Source organism: Cololabis saira, chromosome 15 (assembly GCF_033807715.1).
Source record: "Cololabis saira isolate AMF1-May2022 chromosome 15, fColSai1.1, whole genome shotgun sequence".
In the NCBI taxonomy this organism is placed as follows: Eukaryota; Metazoa; Chordata; class Actinopteri; order Beloniformes; family Belonidae; genus Cololabis; species Cololabis saira.
The window spans coordinates 20,965,432-20,984,301 of NC_084601.1; the positions used below are offsets into that span (position 1 = coordinate 20,965,432).

Genomic DNA, 18,870 nt, shown 5'->3' on the forward strand with positions numbered 1-18,870 from the left:
AACAGACAAGTGTTAGTATCAAATTATCAAATTAATATACATGCTTTATGTAAAGTAATAGGCTACAACTTATATTTGGTTTATGCTTAATTCAGTCACTAAAGTATCTCTCTCTGTCTATATTATACGATATATACACACACGGAGACATGTATAAATATACATATATATGTGTGTATATATATATATAATTTATATATTAGTTTTTTTAAAGATTTTATAGCTCTAGTGGCCTTTATTCAAAGCTTACAGACAGGAAAAGGGTAGAGAGAGAGAATGGGGAGGACAGGCAACGGAGGGCCACAGGCAATACCCGTGCTCTTGAAATGAAACATCGTAGACTGGCTACCATATAAAGATTCATCTTACCTGCTTTGATTTAAGCTGTGCATATTCTATTTTATATGGATTTGTGCTGGCAGCACTGCATAGTATTAAAATAATTAATTAATTGCTGTCACAGGGAGCTTGAAAATCTCACGATGTCATCACTGTGGCTTTACACCTAGCATGTACAAGTAGGTGTTTCACCCCTAGCGTGGACAAGATCCATTTGAATTTTTGACTAAATAACTAAACAATTGCTAAAATAAGATCATGTGAACACTAGGAAAATACCTTTTGGTTTTAATGTTGTTTAAGTAATGTGTTAAAATATTTTAACATTTCCAAATACTGTTAAATCCACTGTAAAAAGATTGACTCTGATTTCAAAAATAACTTCCAGTCAGGGACAACATGTCAGCCTACGACAAACATTCACTGTAAAATATGCTTTAGAAAATCAGTACGTGTCCGTCATCAGATAAAAAGTCTATATGGAAGTCACAGAGGTCTTTCTATACATCTACAGCTGTTCCCAATCCACCCACTGCACCATGCTAAGCCAAACCCTGATACGCTTCAAATCTGTCCCTGCTCTCACCCACACCTTCAAACGGTTTCTCTTTTATTGGGATGTACTGCGTAACAGATAGGTGCTTTTTGAACTGAGTGGTATTTTCATCAATCATCTTAAATTGATCAGAATCGATTGCTGGTGCAAGGCTCTATCAGCATTTCCTGGCTCATGTGAACACACCTCAGAAACTGTTCAAATCTGTTTAGTGACATGACTTACCATCCTAAGCATCCTCAGCACCGTGAGCTAGGCCTGTGTTTTAAAAAAATCGTTTTCCGATTCTAAATCGATTCTCATATTAATTCCTAAAAATCGATTTGTGCGTCTAAAGATCGATTTTTTTTTTTCATCATTACGTTACAACTTTTGGTATTTTTTTGCACTATATGCCCAAAAAAGGAATGCTCTGGTTGGACGCGAACATAACTCATCATGCCATGTTTTTGCCTTTTTTAAAGGTATGAAAACATTCAAGTTTTCAGTTATAATTGCATAACTTGTCTATATTTCTTTGCTTTATATACTGTCTTGGGGTTTAAATTTGCATAAAATGCTGAAAACCAAATTCTCAAAAATGGAAAAAAAAAAAAAGGATTTCATAGGGCCTCTGTTTGCTGCCCTGGATCTGGTTGGTAATTCTGACCCACACGATGTTTCTGAAAGCAAAGTTATATCAGCATTCTGGGAGGTGATTGGTCCTGCTGTTGAATCTCAATATAATACTAGTATTAATATTTTGCATAACTTTGCATAGTCATATACTGTAATTCAGGCAACAGCTCAGAAAAACATTTTTAATAACACTAACCCAAATCAATATCAAATCGAATCAAAGCGTGATAATCGATTCTGAATCTTAAGAATCGGAAATTGAATCGATTCTTGACATTTGAATCGATCCCCAGCCCTACCGTGAGCACTCTCTGCATCCTCAGCTTCCTGAGAATACTCAGGATGCTCAGTTCAATCAGCATCCGCAGCTCCATCAGCATCTTCAGCTCCATCAGCATCCTCAGATCTCCCAACATCCCCAGCCCTGCTGTCACTACTGCTAATGGCCGGGTTTCCCAGATCCAACCTCTCTTAAGGATTTAAGAGAGGTTCAAAGAAGGTTTGAACTAAGAGAGAACCCTAAGATATGGGTGTTTCCCAGATGACTTCTTAACACCGTTCTTTAGTTTCGCTCTTTCAGAAGCTCTTTGGAGCAGCTGTCCGGTTCTGAAACCAAATCAATCGATGCCAGGCAAATCGATCACCGATCACTATCAGCGCATTTTCACACGCAGCACTGCTACCTAACGCACTAATTCCCTGCTGCCTGTGCGTTATAATGAAAAATTAAGATGATAAATATAATTCAATGACCCTTTTTCATCCAAACGGTGCGTTACTCCGTTATTTCTGGCTACAGTGAGGCTTTTTTTCCCCACACGCAGAAACCGGGAGGAAACGTGGTGGGCGGGTGTGTGCGTTCAAAAACATGAGCCAAGAGAAGGCGAGTTTCGCAAATCGCAACGTGGAATTACAGCAATCCCTGGTTTTTCGCAGGGGTTATGTTCCAAAAAGAACCCGTGATAAGTGAAATTCTTTTTACAATTATAGAGGGCTTCCGATTGCAGAGATCATCCCCGCCACGCACGTATTCCTGCTCTTCTGATGCTGCTGCATCCCGCAGGTGGGTTTTTTCAAGAGAAGAAAATAGTTATGGGTCGTTGTCTTCGCTCTTTTTTCTTCTGGGCAAAAAGATTCTTTAATATAAACCGACACCATTGATTATATTTGAGACTGTATGAACGATTCATCAAAGGATCTCGTTCTTCAGCTGCTGCTTCACTGTCATCACATGTAGGTGCTCGGGTACGGCGCAGGAGGATCAGTGTCCCGGCTGCCTGATAGCCCGGTCCGACAGCACGTCCAGGGGACTGAAGTGCTGACGCACGAATGCGTTCATAAAAACAGTTCTGCTTCGCGCACGGTGACGCGGTTGATTTGCAGCGAGAACATGATGTATAGCAGCCAAATCATCAAATAAATGATATTCATGATGATCGTTTTATTTGTGCGTAATGCATAAAGCATATACAGGAACACACTTGTTATTCCTTATTTTTCTTTTTTTTCCCCCCTTTGCTGTCACCAATAAATGCTAAACAATATAAATCTAAAGTATAAAATAGATCAAAACTTGTGCGGGGTGCATTGTTTTAATATCTCATTGCTTCGTGTGATATTAATTTGCCTGACGCGGCTGGATCTGTGAGTCTTTGTTCACTAAGATGGTTGTAAAGACTGGGTCAGCAGCATCTTTCATTTCCTTCTTAATGAAAGAGATACTTAAGCTAAGAGCGACTCTGGGAAACGCGATTTTCTTTCACAGGCTCCTTAAGAAGGTTTGAAAGAAGTCTTTCGCTGTTAAGAACTACTTAACTGATCTGGGAAACCCGGCCAATATCTGCTACTCCTCCTTTTTTCTGGTAGTCATTCTTCATCACTGCCACTTATATCATCCTCACTTGACTCAGATGGTACTTGCTCCACTGTCCTCGAAGCTTTCTTAAAATCATGCTCTGCAACTGACCTCGACAAAACAAAGACAGGGATCGTTACTCCAATGATAGAACTCATTTGTACAAAAAAATAGGGCATTCTAATAAAAACTAAATTTTAATTTTTATTTCATAAACCGATGTAAAAGCCAAAAAAAATGAATGTAGATGAGGTATTTTCACAAACAAAAAAGTTGCAGCATTAGTGTGAATTGTAGCTAAATATAGGCAGGAGCTGCAATTGAAATATCTTCCCATCACAAAATCAGTGCTTGGAAATTGTAACAATTATATTACTCCTCAGTTGTTGCTTGATGCTCCCTTTTATTTATTTATGTATTTATTTTAGGGTCTCCTGCTATAGAAGGAACAAGCACATATGACTTCCAGGCTCTGTACTTCTACCCTTCCACCATCCTTCTTGGATTGACTTAGTTTTTATTTGCACTCAAACAACTTTCAAATAACTGGAAATTGTAGTGACCACTATGCACAAAAAAGATGGAAAGCTAATGGAAACCTTTCTTATGGCGTTCACAGTCAAACGGACTTGGATGGTGGTCATCCTCCTGTCAGAGGGCTGAGCTCCTGCATTCAGTTGTAGTACTTCTGTTCCTTATGTCCACAAGGTTATCTTCTATTTAACCAAATCTGAGAACATATTTTGTATCCAAACTACATATTGTATCACTAATTTCAGTATTGTTGAAGAAAAGTCCATTTGCTTCTCTTTAAACGGTGACATAAAACATTACGATGTAAGCCTTTGATGACAAGTACCAACAAATGTATCCACAAATGTTCCTTTATTCAGATGGTTCTCACAACTGGAAAAATACCTGGTTTAACTTGATAATACATTTGTATAAACTTGGTAATAAACTTGGTAAACTTGATAATTAAATTTGCAACAGTTTTGTTTATATCACCTTGGAGTTTCTCTTTGTGACCCGATGTCAGGAAAATGCTCCTCAAAATCCAAATGCAAAGACTTTCAAGATACCTCCAGATACCTCAGATTTGAGATCACATGGTGTGCCTTGTCTTTGATCATAAATCATTAAACAATTGACTCTGAAAACTCTCTGCAATAGAGAGGTTCACTCTGAGGAGCTGCCCTCGTTCTTATTTTTGTCCACTCCATGAATGTCTTGTCCTTCCTCAACTCTTCCGTCTCTTCATCAGTGCTTCCTCTTGTTTTCTTCCTGTCCTTTTCCTTATCTGTTCTGTATTGTCTTGCTGTCTCTTAGATTAATTTTCAGGCTCGCTGAGTTGATTTGTATCGATCAGCAACGTGGACCGCAGGGGATGGGAAGTAAAGGGTTGACAAGAACATCTGGAGATAAGCTGAGTTGTAAAGTACAATATATTTTGTGTGTGTGTGTGTGTGTGTGTGTGTGTGTGTGTGTGTGTGTGTGTGTGTGTGTGTGTGTGTGTGTGTGTGTGTGTGTGTGTGTGTGTGTGTGTGTGTGTGTGTGTGTGTGTGTGTGTGTGAGCTTGAAGCCATTTCTTTTGGGTATTGGAAGGGTAATCATTTTGGGTAATTAATTCAACGATTTTGAATGAAAACAGTTCCAGCCTTACACCTTTATACATTTTTTTTTTTAAATCTTAGAATGATGTCTAAAATAAGAATTCATAGCTGCATAGTGCACGTAAGAAGAGAAACGGGGAAAAGCATTCCAATGAAAGATATGAGCTTCCATCCGTCTTAGGTGGCCTCTCAGATTGCTCTGCTTTGACATGTCGTAATGGGAAACACTATGCTGAAAACACGCAAGTGTTTTTTTGATCAGTCTCCTTTGGTATATGGCACAAACGTCGTGTGCTTTATTACTGTGCTTTATAACACATCAGTGCACACTCCCGCCCCGGTTTCTTTTCCCTCCAGGCTTCTTGCATCCTGCTCCCCAACGACTGAGCTATAGGCTGGTGTTTCAGTGTGGATTTTTCTCGTCTTATAAGCATATTAAACACTGGATAGAAAACTGGGCTCTAAACTGCTAAATTGGTCTTGAGACTTATCTGTGCTATAACTCTCGGGCTTTGTCTTTTTAATATAGCTCCTGCCTCTTTTTCATTCCCCTCTCTACATCTCAATCTCTTCTCCACCTCTTTGTTTTTCCAATTTATTGCAGCTTACGCTGGATAGGTGCCCTGCAAGAGTGCTTTTATTAGATATCTGATATAGGAAGGCTTTTGCTTCCACTTCTTTGATAATGGCAGTGCCTCCCTATCCGTCATTACTAAAAAAAAAACGGTTTTAATGTTATTCTATTCCACCTGACCTCCCTGAGAACTCTTCACTCCAATGTGGGGGAGACTTCTATCAAAGTTCTTTCAAATTTAATTTAACTCAATTCAGTATTATTTATATAGCATTTATTTCAAAACAAATGGTTTATAGGCGGTTTTCAGAGCATGGCCCCTGAGTGGATCATGTTGGTGGCTCCCTGCAGCATAGGCCTGTAGCATCATCTAGGATGAAGCTCTGTTTCAGACCAGCTGCTCTAGTCTGGTCCTGCAGCTGCAGCTACGACTACTGACTCTAACACACTAGAGTTTACACTAACTAGAGGTTTACTGACACTAACTACAGGTTTACTAACACTAACTACAGGTTTACTAACACTAACTAGAGGTTTACTAACACTAACTAGAGGTTTAATCAACACTAACTAGAGGTTTACTGAACACTAACTATAGGCTTTACTAACACTAACGTAGTTTACTAACACTAACTAGAGGTTTACTAAACACTAACTACAGGTTTACTGAACACTAACGTAGTTTACTAACATTAACTAGAGGTTTACTGAACATTAAATAGAGGTTTACTGAACACTAACTAGAGGTTTACTAACACTAACTATAGGCTTTACTAAACACTAACTAGAGGTTTACTAACACTAGCGTAGTTTACTAACACTAACTACAGGTTTACTAAACACTAACTAGAGGTTTACTGAACACTAACTAGAGGTTTACTTACACTAACGTAGTTTACTAACACTAACTACAAGTTTACTTACACTAACTAGATGGTTTACTGAACATTAACTAGAGATTTACTAACACTAACTATAGGCTTTATTAACACTAACTAGAGGTTTACTAACACTAACTAGAGGTTTACTAAACACTAACTAGAGGTTTACTAAACACTAACTATAGGTTTACTAAACACTAACTAGAGGTTTACTAAACAGAAAGGTTTTAAGTTTGGTTTTAAAGGTGGAGGTGGTGTCAGCCTCCTAAACCCAGATTGGAAGTTGGTTCCATAGTAACGGTGCCTGATAGCAGAACGCCTGGCCTCCAAATTTGGATACTCAGGAACTACGAGTAAACCTGCCCTCTGAGAACGGAGAGCTCTATAAGGAACATAATAGGTGCGTTAGCATTAGCAGGGATTGAGGGGAAACTCGGCCGACAGGATCCTCTAACAGGGCAGACCCCCCTCAGCCCCTTCAGCCGGCGTGTAAACTGCAGCACCACCCAAGAACAAATAACACGGCTGTAGAAGAATGCAGCGAAAGAAGAAAGAGAAGAAGCAAGTAAACAAGGGATGCTACTTGTTTTTTTTCTCTTCCTTTTCAACAAACACTGTGGTGCTAGCAGTTGAGATTAAAAGAAACCCTACCCCCCAACCTCTATATCATGTAATCCGTCAACAATTCAATTCAATTCAATTCAATTTTATTTATATAGCGTCTAATACAACAGATGTTGTCTCTAGACGCTTTCCAGAGATCCAGAACATGAACATAAACATAAATATAAACCCCCGAGCAATTATTACATAAACAATGGCAGGTAAAAACTCCCATAGTGGGAGAAAAGCCTTAAGCCAAACAGTGGCAAGGAAAAACTCCCCTTTAGGAGGGAAGAAACCTTGAGCAGGACCAGGCTCATAAGGGGGGACCCTCCTGCCGAAGGCCAGACTGGGGGAGTCAGGGACGTCAGCAGCACACAGCAGTCATGTGGACCGAACCCTGAACCATCGGTGCATCTATCGTTTTCAACTTCATCACATTTTTCTGGTCTGCTCCAACTTCAGGAACGCTTTAGGCCCCGTAAAGGTTCTTGAGGGCCACTTTTACAGGATTGTTCCTGGTAATGGGGACACGTGCCCCGAAAAAAACTACCTGGATCCATTTCTAGTCTAGAAGTGACAAACAGGTTGGATCAGTTTTTTCACTCAGGATGCGTGATTAAAAGGAGGTTGTTATCAACCCTTAAAGAACAGTTTCTGTGTTCTGATGATTTAAAACCAGACTGAAACCTTTTACAAATGTCATTATTCTGTAAAAATGCCTGTAGTTGGAGAGCAACTTTTCCAGGACCTCCAACACAAAAGCTTTGTAATCGGCCTGTAATAGGAATAGCTGAAATAGTTTTTTCAACATGTGGATCAAGATTTCTCTTTTTCATGAGAGGCTGTACAATGGCAATTTTTAAAAGCTGCTTGGTCTTAAGGACATACTAATCAAAATGGAAATACATGAAACCTCTCTATGGTTATCTAAAGCAGACGTGCAAGGCCGTACCTGATGTACCTGTGAATAATGGAGGCATAGAAGGGTCATAATCATTCTCATTTGAGAGGGTCTCAGAGAAGAGACATTTTTCAATTTAAAATTTCAGAAAAAATTCTGACCAAGTGCAGAAGGAGCCACAACATGAACACCAGCACAGGGATCTGCAATCGAGTTAAAATTGTGGACCAGAACATGAGGCCATGGACTAATCGAGGAAAGAATGTTAGCAGATTTAACAGCTTTTTGGGCAAACAGTATAGAAGCGTGTGCAGGGAGACGTGGAGCTTCTTCCACTTTCTCCCAGCATGTCTGCACTTCTGTCTGAGAGTGTGGCTCCTGTCATTTAACCAGGGCTCAGAAGTTCATTTGGTCCATTTTGTTTTAAATGGAGCCAAAAAATCCACAGGTGGACCTGGAGGTTGTACAGAGCTTGATAAAACGATGCTTCCTGTTACTTGACTTGTGACCACGGTATGGGTTTAATGGTCTAGGTGGCTACTGTCAAGCCTGTATCAACACTGCATGACCTCAGCAGTCAACTTCTCACTCACAGACTGACAAAGCATTAAGTCACATGACCCATTGGTTTCTGGAGAATCGGTTTGAAGCCCATTTCTTCTTCAAACTGAGCGCAGCCATGTTGCTCGAGAAGCTGACAGGAGCACACCCATCGTATTTCGAACAAAGCTACCTTTTAACTACAAGCTTCTTCCACCGATCCCTGGCAAAATCCCTGCAGGGCTGCTGGCAGACGTTTACAGCAGATTATACTGTTTCATATGATGATTCTATGCTGAAGAAAAAAATACTGTTGCGTTTAGACGGTGCTATACAGACTACTGACTGATCGCTAAGTGCGGTAGCATGGTGATTATGGATGAGGATGTCATAACGGCTAGCCATTGGCTGAGCCAGCTGTCGATCGATCATATAAAAAATATATCTATTGCTTTGTATAAACTTTACTGACATGTTACACAGAAAATTCACCCCCCTCAGAGTTGTCAAGGACGTGAAATCAAATGATTGAGATCAATCGCTTGTTTTTTTTTTACAACCTATTCAATAATATCAATGTAGAGACTTCATAGAACATCCAGTGATGTTCTAGAGTAACGTGGAGTTTACATTCAGCGTGAATACCAAGAACACATTAGTGATCTTTAGATGAAATCGTTTGCAGTTACAGTTAAAACTTCGAGTTTTATTGTGTTTTTTGCCATTTTCCTGTTATTCTCTGTTATCTCTCTACTGTAAAATGGTTATCCTTAGAAAAGTGTATAACAATGTTGTAAATAAGTTTTTGAAAATGTAAGAAACTGCACTTTTCAGAACAGTTAGTCTGTTGTGGATAACACATGTTTCTGTGATTAATTACATAAGTATTAACTGCAAAAGTAATGTAATATTCCATTAGCTGATACCCCTTTTTACACAGTGGAACATACTAATTCATTACCAAGGTGGCCTATCTTAATGTGTTCAAACACTAAAGTGAACAACAGAAATAACTACCACAGTCACGGAGCATTTACTAAAGGATGACGCAAATTTATAAAAACGGATGGCAGGAAACTGGAATGACAAAAAAACCAAGGTACTGCTGGCTCCTCATGCAAAGAACAAAATATCTTGGAATCTTTGTCGTAATTTGGTCACCAAAAGTGTTGAAATGTTCCGCAAAAGGAGATTTACAACTACCTAACTACATAAACTCTTTCACCTTGTAAAACATTATCCCAATGTCAAAACTATTATTGCAAGATGTGCAATTACTCTGTCAAGAACCACCAAAAGTGTGAAAAGAGTGTTGAAATTTGTGTTGAGTGTGATAATAAGTGAAGCAGAAGCGTGGCTCGTTGTCAAAGCAACATGATGGCGCCTTCGGTGGCTACAGACCAAGAAGTGAGCGTTTTCGTCGATATCTGTAGGCATCAACAAAATAAAGCATCTCTTGAAGCCTTGCAAATAAAGTGTAAACTGAGAGATAAGTCTTGCTAGTCTTGATAGCAATCATTCAAAAACAGAACCCGGTTGTCAGACAGTGTTCTGGGCCTAATCTGGGGTATTTTTGGCACTCGTGGCTCAGTTACAACACTAACAAGTGTCCCGAAGTTCACTGCAGATCCCAAAGTTCATGACCTGGGCTGAACTTGGGTTTTAGCACGTCTTCCATAAGCCAGATATGTCTGTCCTTATGAAAAGGAGGGACATGTGTCTGCCAATCACAGATTCTCCTGCAGGACGTTGAACTTTAGGTGGCGGTTGAAAAGAGCAAAAAATGCAACATTTATCTGCACTCAAATTTCTTTGTGGAGGCACTGCCACAAGATAACGCCATGCCGCTTTCCTTTTCCTTCTTTTTTTAAATCCACATTAGACTCTTTTTCTTCATACAACCACACAGAAAATTACATTTGATGAAACTTTATTGAATCAGACGTCAAGTCGATTTGAAACCTTACGAGTGCCAATTTAACTGAAGTATAAAGTCATTAGTGGGGCTCAGCCCGAGTACCGGTAATCTACGCATGTACTGTAAAGTCCAGTGCAAAACATGCCAGGCACTAAAAGTAAAGTAAGGAAGCTGTAATGCAGTTTTTATTTACGTCATTTAGATGAGAATGTATTAATGTCTCGGTTGCCATGTTGCAGAATGAATGATATTATTGATAAAAACCCAATCAGGCAACTGAATGGAAAGTCTACTGTTGAATTATTACAATAGATATGCAGAGATATTAAACTATCTATTTTTAGGGAGAGGATCTTGCAGATTATGTGTGGCATAACAACATAGTGCGAATAAAAGCTGCTTTTTTTCTACCAGGACTTTTTAATCCCCCATGTAAGCGGGTTTCACCAATCACTAAACAGAAAGCAAGAAGTCATAAATGATGTCTGCAGCTCTCCCAGCTGCACTGAGCCTGGAAATTGGCTCCCAGTTTTACTGTCAGTGTCCCAGCATTTATCGTATACCTTTGGGGACGAGCCATTTATTATGAACTTAATTTTATTAGCTAATTAAAGAGTGGATAGACAATTTTGTTTTTTTTTTTTTTGCTCAAAGGAATGTTGCTAGGCTGCAGTAAACTCCTGCTACATCATTACATTTTGACTGTTTTCTTCAAGTTTCTGCAATTATAAATGGACCTGTGCTTGTTTTTATTTTTGCATGCACATTGATGTAATGCCGTTGGTGCAATTTGCTTCAGGAGACAGGAGGTTGGAAAACTTCATCTGAGACTTTCAAGCCTAACTGATACTGTAATTAAAAGGACCAAAGACACTAATAGCTGAACTCCCGCAACGTAGCAGTCAAGAACATCGTTAAAAAGTTAACAAACTCAACCCTTTCTAACTTGTTAGTAATTGTTTGAACTATGCAGTCCCTTGAAAACTTTAATGAGTTATGCAATCCATGAACTGTTCCATCGAAATGCTAAATTCATTTAATTTTACAATCATTAATCAACATTTCCATATAAGAACCGTGAATCCTAGACATCCCTGAGGAAAGCTCTGAAGAAGAAGACATCCTGGGTTTCTGGGACTTAGTTTGAGATAAAGACATGTGAATCATCATCTGAGGCGATTTTAACAAGGGGGAGAGAATATGGCGGGAAGATGACCAAAAAAAAAGAACAAAACTAAATACAGAATGGTTGTTTACTGCCTCATTCAGAATGGAGAGTGGGAAGGGAGATTATGAATGAGGCACACCTGTATGAGAACAACCAAAAAAGAGCTGAATAACAGAAAGTTTTGTCCAGTCTCTGAACATATCTTGTTTAAAAAAAGACACTGTAGTACGTAAACCGGAAGAAGTGTTAATGTGGCTGGTTCAGGACGTTCCTGTTCACCACACTGGATGAGAGTAAAACTGATCGCGGGAGGAGACCCATATAACGTGGATTTAAATGATCCGCAGTCCTGTTTGGATGCAGTATCGGATTCTGTGTCTTGAGTGGACCGTCGGTTGTTAATCTTCGTCTCCAGGATTCTTCTGCTTACTTTGTTTGGCCTTTTTCTACCTCTCTTTATGCTCGACTATATTTCTAAAAGACAGTTTCTCGTCATAACATCCTGTCATCACAGCTGAACTGTGTTACCACTGATGCTGAAGTGTCTCCTCCAATACACACTCATCCACTACATTCACCGCACGAATCGGCACAGATTACTTTTGTAATACTGTATTTGACCCGGTCTTTGTACGTTTTGAGCGTATAGAAACGTAATTCTCATCAGTTGCGTGAAATAAGACCTGGAAACAGTTATTGTGGCATAGAATTGTCAAATTGATTTAATTCACCGTACGAATTGTTACAGATTACTTTTGTAATATTGTATTTGACCCGGTCTTTGTACGTTTTGACCGTATAGAAACTTAATTCTTGCCATTGTAAGAATGAGATGTGTACCTGCTGTACTCTACTGCCCTTACTTTTTAAGAACTTGTGCTTTTTATTATTTTACCTCTTTTCTTATCATTTTATTTCATTTTATTTGTTATTTACTGTTTCATTGTGTCTTGCCGCTTTTAATGTTGATGTAAAGCACTTTGAATTACCTTGTGTTGAATTGTGCAATACAAATAAACTTGCCTTGCCTTACATACATCACACACCTTTGTGAAGAACTGCACATTTCAGTGTAAATCGCTATCACATATGAACTGAAAGATAATAGTGATCTGTGAATCGTGGTGTTTGAATGACAAACCTTTTTGCTTGTATATTATTGTTTGTTGTTTTGGTTGAATTTAGATGAAGTGATTGAAGCCAAACTGCATTGTACATTTCTTATTAAAAGTTTTCATCCAAACAGCTATCCCTGAAGGATAAATACTGAACAGTTTATCACGCCGTTGTGGAGAAATTTTGGCCAATTCTACAAAACTGCTCCAAAGCTACAAAACAGCTTTTGACTACTTTGACCAAAATCTTGGTTCTTTTGTTTTTTGGTTATTTTGATGAATCGTGCTGCAGATAATCGTCCTTTGCTTGTCACTATTTGGACCAAGCTTTGGACAGCCCGGACGGATGACTTCACACTTGTCTCTAAAAATTGCCCGGTATGCAGATCTGGTTCACAGTCAGCTAAATGACTCCAAGGTGCCCGGATCCTATGGCTGCAAAACAACCCCAAACCAGCTGAGATGAGGATTAAGAGATGTGAACACACAAATACTCTGATCAGGCTGCTGATTTTACACACAAGCACACAGCTGGCCAGATAAACCCTGTCCAACTGTGATCTGTGGGATTGAGCTTGACGTCACCACGGGCCAGAACAGATTATTTCATGATTTGCGCCTGTGGTGCAGCGTTTCGGGACCTTGCGACTTGCATAATATCCCGGGTCATGAGGAGTGGGACATAGAGTACAGTTGGTCGTGTTGCGATGACATATGGTGTGTTTTTATTGAACTATGAACACTGTGGGGATTTGTTAGTCCCCTATAGTTTTGTTTCTTTTTCACTGTTTACTTGGTGATTTCATTTGCCCAGGCTCTACTTGAAACCAGCCAGTTTGGTTGCACTTAGCTTTGTCTAGTCTTGTTTTAGGGATTTGTGTCTGTAGGTGAAGAGGTGAAGTGATGGAACAGCATTTTTGTTGTCGATCACGTTGGTCTTATTCTCCTTTCTTCTTAACTGGTGCTGACCGGTGCTCCTGTGGCCTTTTCTCTGATTGACAGGTGTTAAAGTGGCCTGGCTAGTGCTGTAGACGCCATCGTTGTCAAGGAAACCAAAACACCTGCATCGTTGCCATGGGGAAACAGAACAGTAAACTTCGGCCAGAGATGCTGCAGGACCTCCGAGAGAATACTGAGTTTTCTGACCATGAGCTACAAGAGTGGTACAAGGTACGCTGCACACACGCAATACAGACTTTGCCGACGAGTGTAAAACGCATTGTACACATTAATCATACATATTTTCAGAGTAAAATAGACAAGAACGCAACATTGCAAGTAGGGCTGGGGATCGATTCAAATGTCAAGAATCGATTCGATTCTGATTCTTAAGATTCAGAATCGATTATCAGGATTTCGATTTGATTCGATATTGATTTGGGTTAGTGTTATTAAAACTGTTTTTTGAGCTGTTGCCTGAATTATATGACTGTAGTTATGCAACATATTAATACTAGTATTATATTGAGATTCAACAGCAAGTATTGGCAGCTAATGATGCTGTAAGGACCAATCACCTCCCAGAATGCTGATAGAACTTTCAGAATTGGTTCAGAATTATCAAACAGATCCAGGGAAGCAAACAGATGCCGTATGAAAACACATTCCGTTCATATTTTTTTTCCATTTTCTGTGTTTTTCGGTTTTTAATTTTTGAGAATTTGGTTTTTAGCATTTTATGCAAATTCAACCCCAAGAAAGTATATAAAGCAATGATAACTGAAAACTTTAATGTTTTCATACTTTTAAACAGATTTAAAGGCAAAAACATGGCAGTAGTTATTCTCGTGTCCAACAAAACATTCCTTTTTTGGGCATAAAAAAAAAATTCCAAAAGTTATTTGTATGAAATAAATAAATAAGAAATAAACAACTCAAATATTCCTTTCAATATCCATTTAAAGGGCAAAAAAAGAAATAAATTGCAACAGCTTAACAGTGCATGTGTGAATTAAATGATGTGACTACTGGGATTAAAGCTCACTAGGCAATGTAATAATGAAAAGAAAAATCGATCTTTAGACATACAAATCGATTTTTAGGAATTAACATGAGAACCGATTTAGAATCGCAAAATCGATTTTTTCAACACATTACTAATTGCAAGCAACAGCTAACATCTATTTAAAGGCATGCAGGACAGCAGTATTGCAGTCAACGTTTCAGACAAAATAAAAAAACTTTTGGTATATTTTCAAGAGGTTCATTTATGCAACAATGCAGTGAGAATTATCCTGTAACATGTGTGTCCACAAACGAGAGTATGTGTGAAGTGTGACTGTGACATCCTCACCGCCACAGGATTTGTGCACCGCCTGTTCACACGGCTACAGTAAAGGCTGCGTGTTCAAAAGCCTATACTCTTGACACGCAATGGCAGTATGACAATCGATATGAAACACGCCAAATATCCGGGTACAGCCAGTGAGAGAAGGCGACGTTGGGAGAGGTCGCCAACAGCAAGGGAACGCCGTAAACATTTTCATCTAAATAAATCCCTTCACATGGTAGCAGTAAAATTCATTTTGATTATCCAAGTTGAGCTAGCAAGCTTTTTGAAAATATGAAATTTCAGCTTTAGCTCAAATACTTTTATTTTATTATTTTAGACAGTGCGGTTTAGTCACTCATCATATTCGACTTCTTCATCGGTCACTGATTCCTTTTTTTTTTTAAAAACGAAACAAAACAAAAAACATGTGAGAAAATGTTGAAATAGTTACCCCCTTGTCCTGTCAACCAACCACAGTTTTACAGAAACCTTTAATTTACTAGCTAAAGATTGAGGCAGCTCTGTGTTCAGACCAAGAGTTAACATTACAAGTTATAGGTTGAAGTCAATGCTGAAGCACACAAAAGTTGTGATTCCTCTGCTGACCACTGGGGGTGGCTGAAAAAGCAAGTCAGTCCCCACTGACCCCTGTATTAAAATGTCCAACATTGTCTCACAAGGTAAAATTATTGAAAGCCAGAAATGTATGTATAGAGTTGTGGTCTTTTGATTGGCAATGGCCACAGCTAATGGGTAGCTGTCATCACCTTTGCCACTTTGAGCACAACTGTTGAGCTGTGAATTAAGAGATGGAGAACATAGTCATTCATATTTTAAGAGAATAGATGTTGTGCTGTTAATTTATCACTGTGACTGTTGTTAGACTGGATTGGAAGGGTCCGAGGATGGGGTAAAACTCAGGCAGCATGAAACAGGTGTCCTGCTGGTATAGATTGGCCATGCTGGACCATTTCAGGACCCCCTTCCAAGTGGAAGTCTGCTTGGACCTGTAATCATTTAGGGGAGTCATAAGAGTCTTTTTTCTTGCTACTGTTTGGCCTAAACGTTCAACCGCTCGGGGAGTTTATATACTTGCCATTGTTTCTTTAATATTTGTTTGGGGTCATGTTCTGCGTCTCTGAAAAGCACCTACAAACAATTTGTATGGTAATAGATGCAATAAGGATAAAATTTAACTGAGTTTAATTTAGCCCAATGGGGTGTAATCCTACGTGTTTCAGTCCAATCAACCACAGATCCAGCAGAGCTTCTGCCAGTCTTAGTTTCAGCTCTGAAAGGACTCATATCAGAAGTCGGCAGCGACACTTTAAATGCGGGCGTTTGGGTGGATTTAATCAGCATCAATGTGAAGTAATAGAAAATTCAGCCTGTTGGGTCACACATAATCAAATTGGTGAGAGGTTCCAGCGCTGCTATGGTGTTACCCACACTTTGACGCGCAGAACAATTTCCAGCTCATGTAAAGTTGACCAATTAAATATTAAAATCCAATTTGGTCCTGTGGCACATTTTTCCATATCCAGTAGGAGACAATTGTCAGCCGTAGCAATTTTGGTAACACTACAGTTGGTGGTAAGGAAGTTATTGAATATTTTTATATGGGGAGACAGTCCCTAAGTTAGCATCATACATTCGGTTGCATATTGAGAACGTCTTTTGTTCAGTTTAGAGTCTTGTTTTGATGGAAGTTGGCTTGTAGTTTGTTGACTATGTTTCATTGGTTGGACAGAGGCAACATTCATGCTTTCACATTTCTCTACGTAAGAGTTATTGACCGCAGAAGTAGGAATCTGAAAATATTTGTCCTACTTTACCCTCTGCATCACTTTTTTCTAAAACGTCACATTCATTTTTTCATTTTTGAGTGACAATTGAAAATATAAATAACGAATAATACACGGATTAAAAATAAAATTGATAAAATAAAATTTGAGTATTTGAATTAAAGACAAATAACCAAGTAACCTGTCACTTTTGATTTTTGATTGTCAGTTAAAAAGGGATAGAACAAATGGGAAACTGCTTCAGCGTCTTCATCACTGTGGTTGCCGCACTGTAGCAAGGGCTTGCTACTTGGGGTCACCCGACAGGACAGAGGACACAGGGTTTCGTGCAGGAAACATATTCACCCAGACACACGTGCCAGCACCTTCAGCAGCTCTCCTTCCTCCCAGCAGTGACCCTTGCTGGTGTGCAGCCACTGTTCAAGTAACCAGGCAGGGTGGAGAGGTTGATTGGGCACACCTGTACCTAATCAGCTGAGTGGCTGCTCCTCCACCCTGCCACACACCCCCATTGCCCGACTCAGGCCGGGAACCCTCCAGTCTAGCCAACTCCCCCTCCCCCCTCGGAGCGGGAAAGGAAGCCAGGGACCGCCATCCGAGCCCCCGGGCCTTCCAGGTTCGGCCCACGGAACCGCCCGATCGGTCTCAGTCGGGCGGTCGCCCCCTGCGTCTGGCAGACCGGCGAGAGGAATGCTATCGGGACTGGACCGAGTGTGGCCTCGGGGCAGACGGAATCTGCGGCGCTGGCCGAGCTGTGCCCAGGACCGCCTCCGGAACTGAAGTTGGCACGCTCAGCTCAGCGGCCGACGCCTCCACCTCAGCGGCCGACGCCTCCACCTCAGCAACCGACGCCTCCACCTCAGCGGCCGACACCTCCACCTCAGCGGCCGACCCCCTCCACCTCAGCGGCCAACCCCTCCACCTCAGCGGCCGACGCCTCCACCTCAGCGGCCGACGCCTCCACCTCAGCAGCCGGGATCCGCAGCATCCTCCGGGACCGCATCCTCCGGGACCGTATCCTCCGGGACCGCATCCTCCGGGACCGCATCCTCCGGGACCGCATCCTCCGGGACCGCATCCTCCGGGACCGCATCCTCCGGGGCCGCATCCTCCAAGACCGCCGTGGCGAACCTCCGGCGTGGCGCCGGGGTAGGTCGCGCTGCGGGTCCCGCTGTCGCTGGGGCCGCCCCAGGAGCCGTCGCTTGGTGGCCTGCAGCCTCCGCCTCACGGCCTGCCGGCTGCTGCGCCTCCAGCGCTGCGGTCTGCCGCTCCACATAGCTCTGCAACAGGGCTGCCAGGTCTGCCAGCACCTGTGCCAGCGTCTCCAGGGTCCGCTCCCCGCATTCTTCCTCCATCCTGTTGGGCCCCACGTTGGGGGCCACTGTAGCAAGGGCTTGCTACTTGGGGTCACCCGACAGGACAGAGGACACAGGGTTTTGTGCAGGAAACGTTTTATTCACCCAGACACACCTGCCAGCACCTTCAGCACACCTGTGCCCAATCAGCTGAGTGGCTGCTCCCCCACCCTGCCACACGCACCAACCCACCTATCGATCTCTCATGCATTCTTCCGTCAATTATGAACTTGGGACTTGGGACGGGATCTGATCCCCAATCCGGAGAGGGTATTCCACCCTTTTAAGCTAAAATGGCCAAATATGACTGAAAAAAGATGGGTGCGTTCCAGCCAGCTGACCAGGCCTTCTTGATCCACAGCTTGCAGTACTGTGAACAAGAGGCTTTGAAAATCATCCTATGTGTGATGCAGATTCTCAGGCTTTTATATACATCTCCACAATCCACACAGTCACAAGAATCAGACAATAATATCCCTAATGTTATGAACTTACTTAAATTGGAATATCAGAGGAATCAATTCACAATTCAAAAACAAAGGTACTTGATCATATAAATAAATTGCAGGGCGACATCTTTTACAAAAAGGGCACACTTCCAAATCAGACCTCCAAAGATGAATGACATCACAATTGAGCCACACACTTGGTGCTAATTTCAATTCAAAGGAACGAGGAGTAGACATTTAAATTCACACAAACATCTAATCTATCTATAAAGATACTGAACGCTGTTTCATTATCATTAATATAG

General features: G+C 40.9%; 1 protein-coding gene across 1 annotated transcript in view; it reads left to right on the forward strand.

Moving 5' to 3' along the window:
• Window positions 1-18,870, forward strand: part of LOC133460490 (hippocalcin-like protein 1) — a 68,651-nt gene that overhangs the window by 19,797 nt on the left and 29,984 nt on the right. The window contains exon 2 of the mRNA XM_061741064.1: window positions 13,687-13,854. Coding sequence (XP_061597048.1) covers window positions 13,759-13,854 — 96 coding nt within the window. The 5' untranslated portion in view covers window positions 13,687-13,758. The remainder of the gene's footprint in view (window positions 1-13,686; window positions 13,855-18,870) is intronic.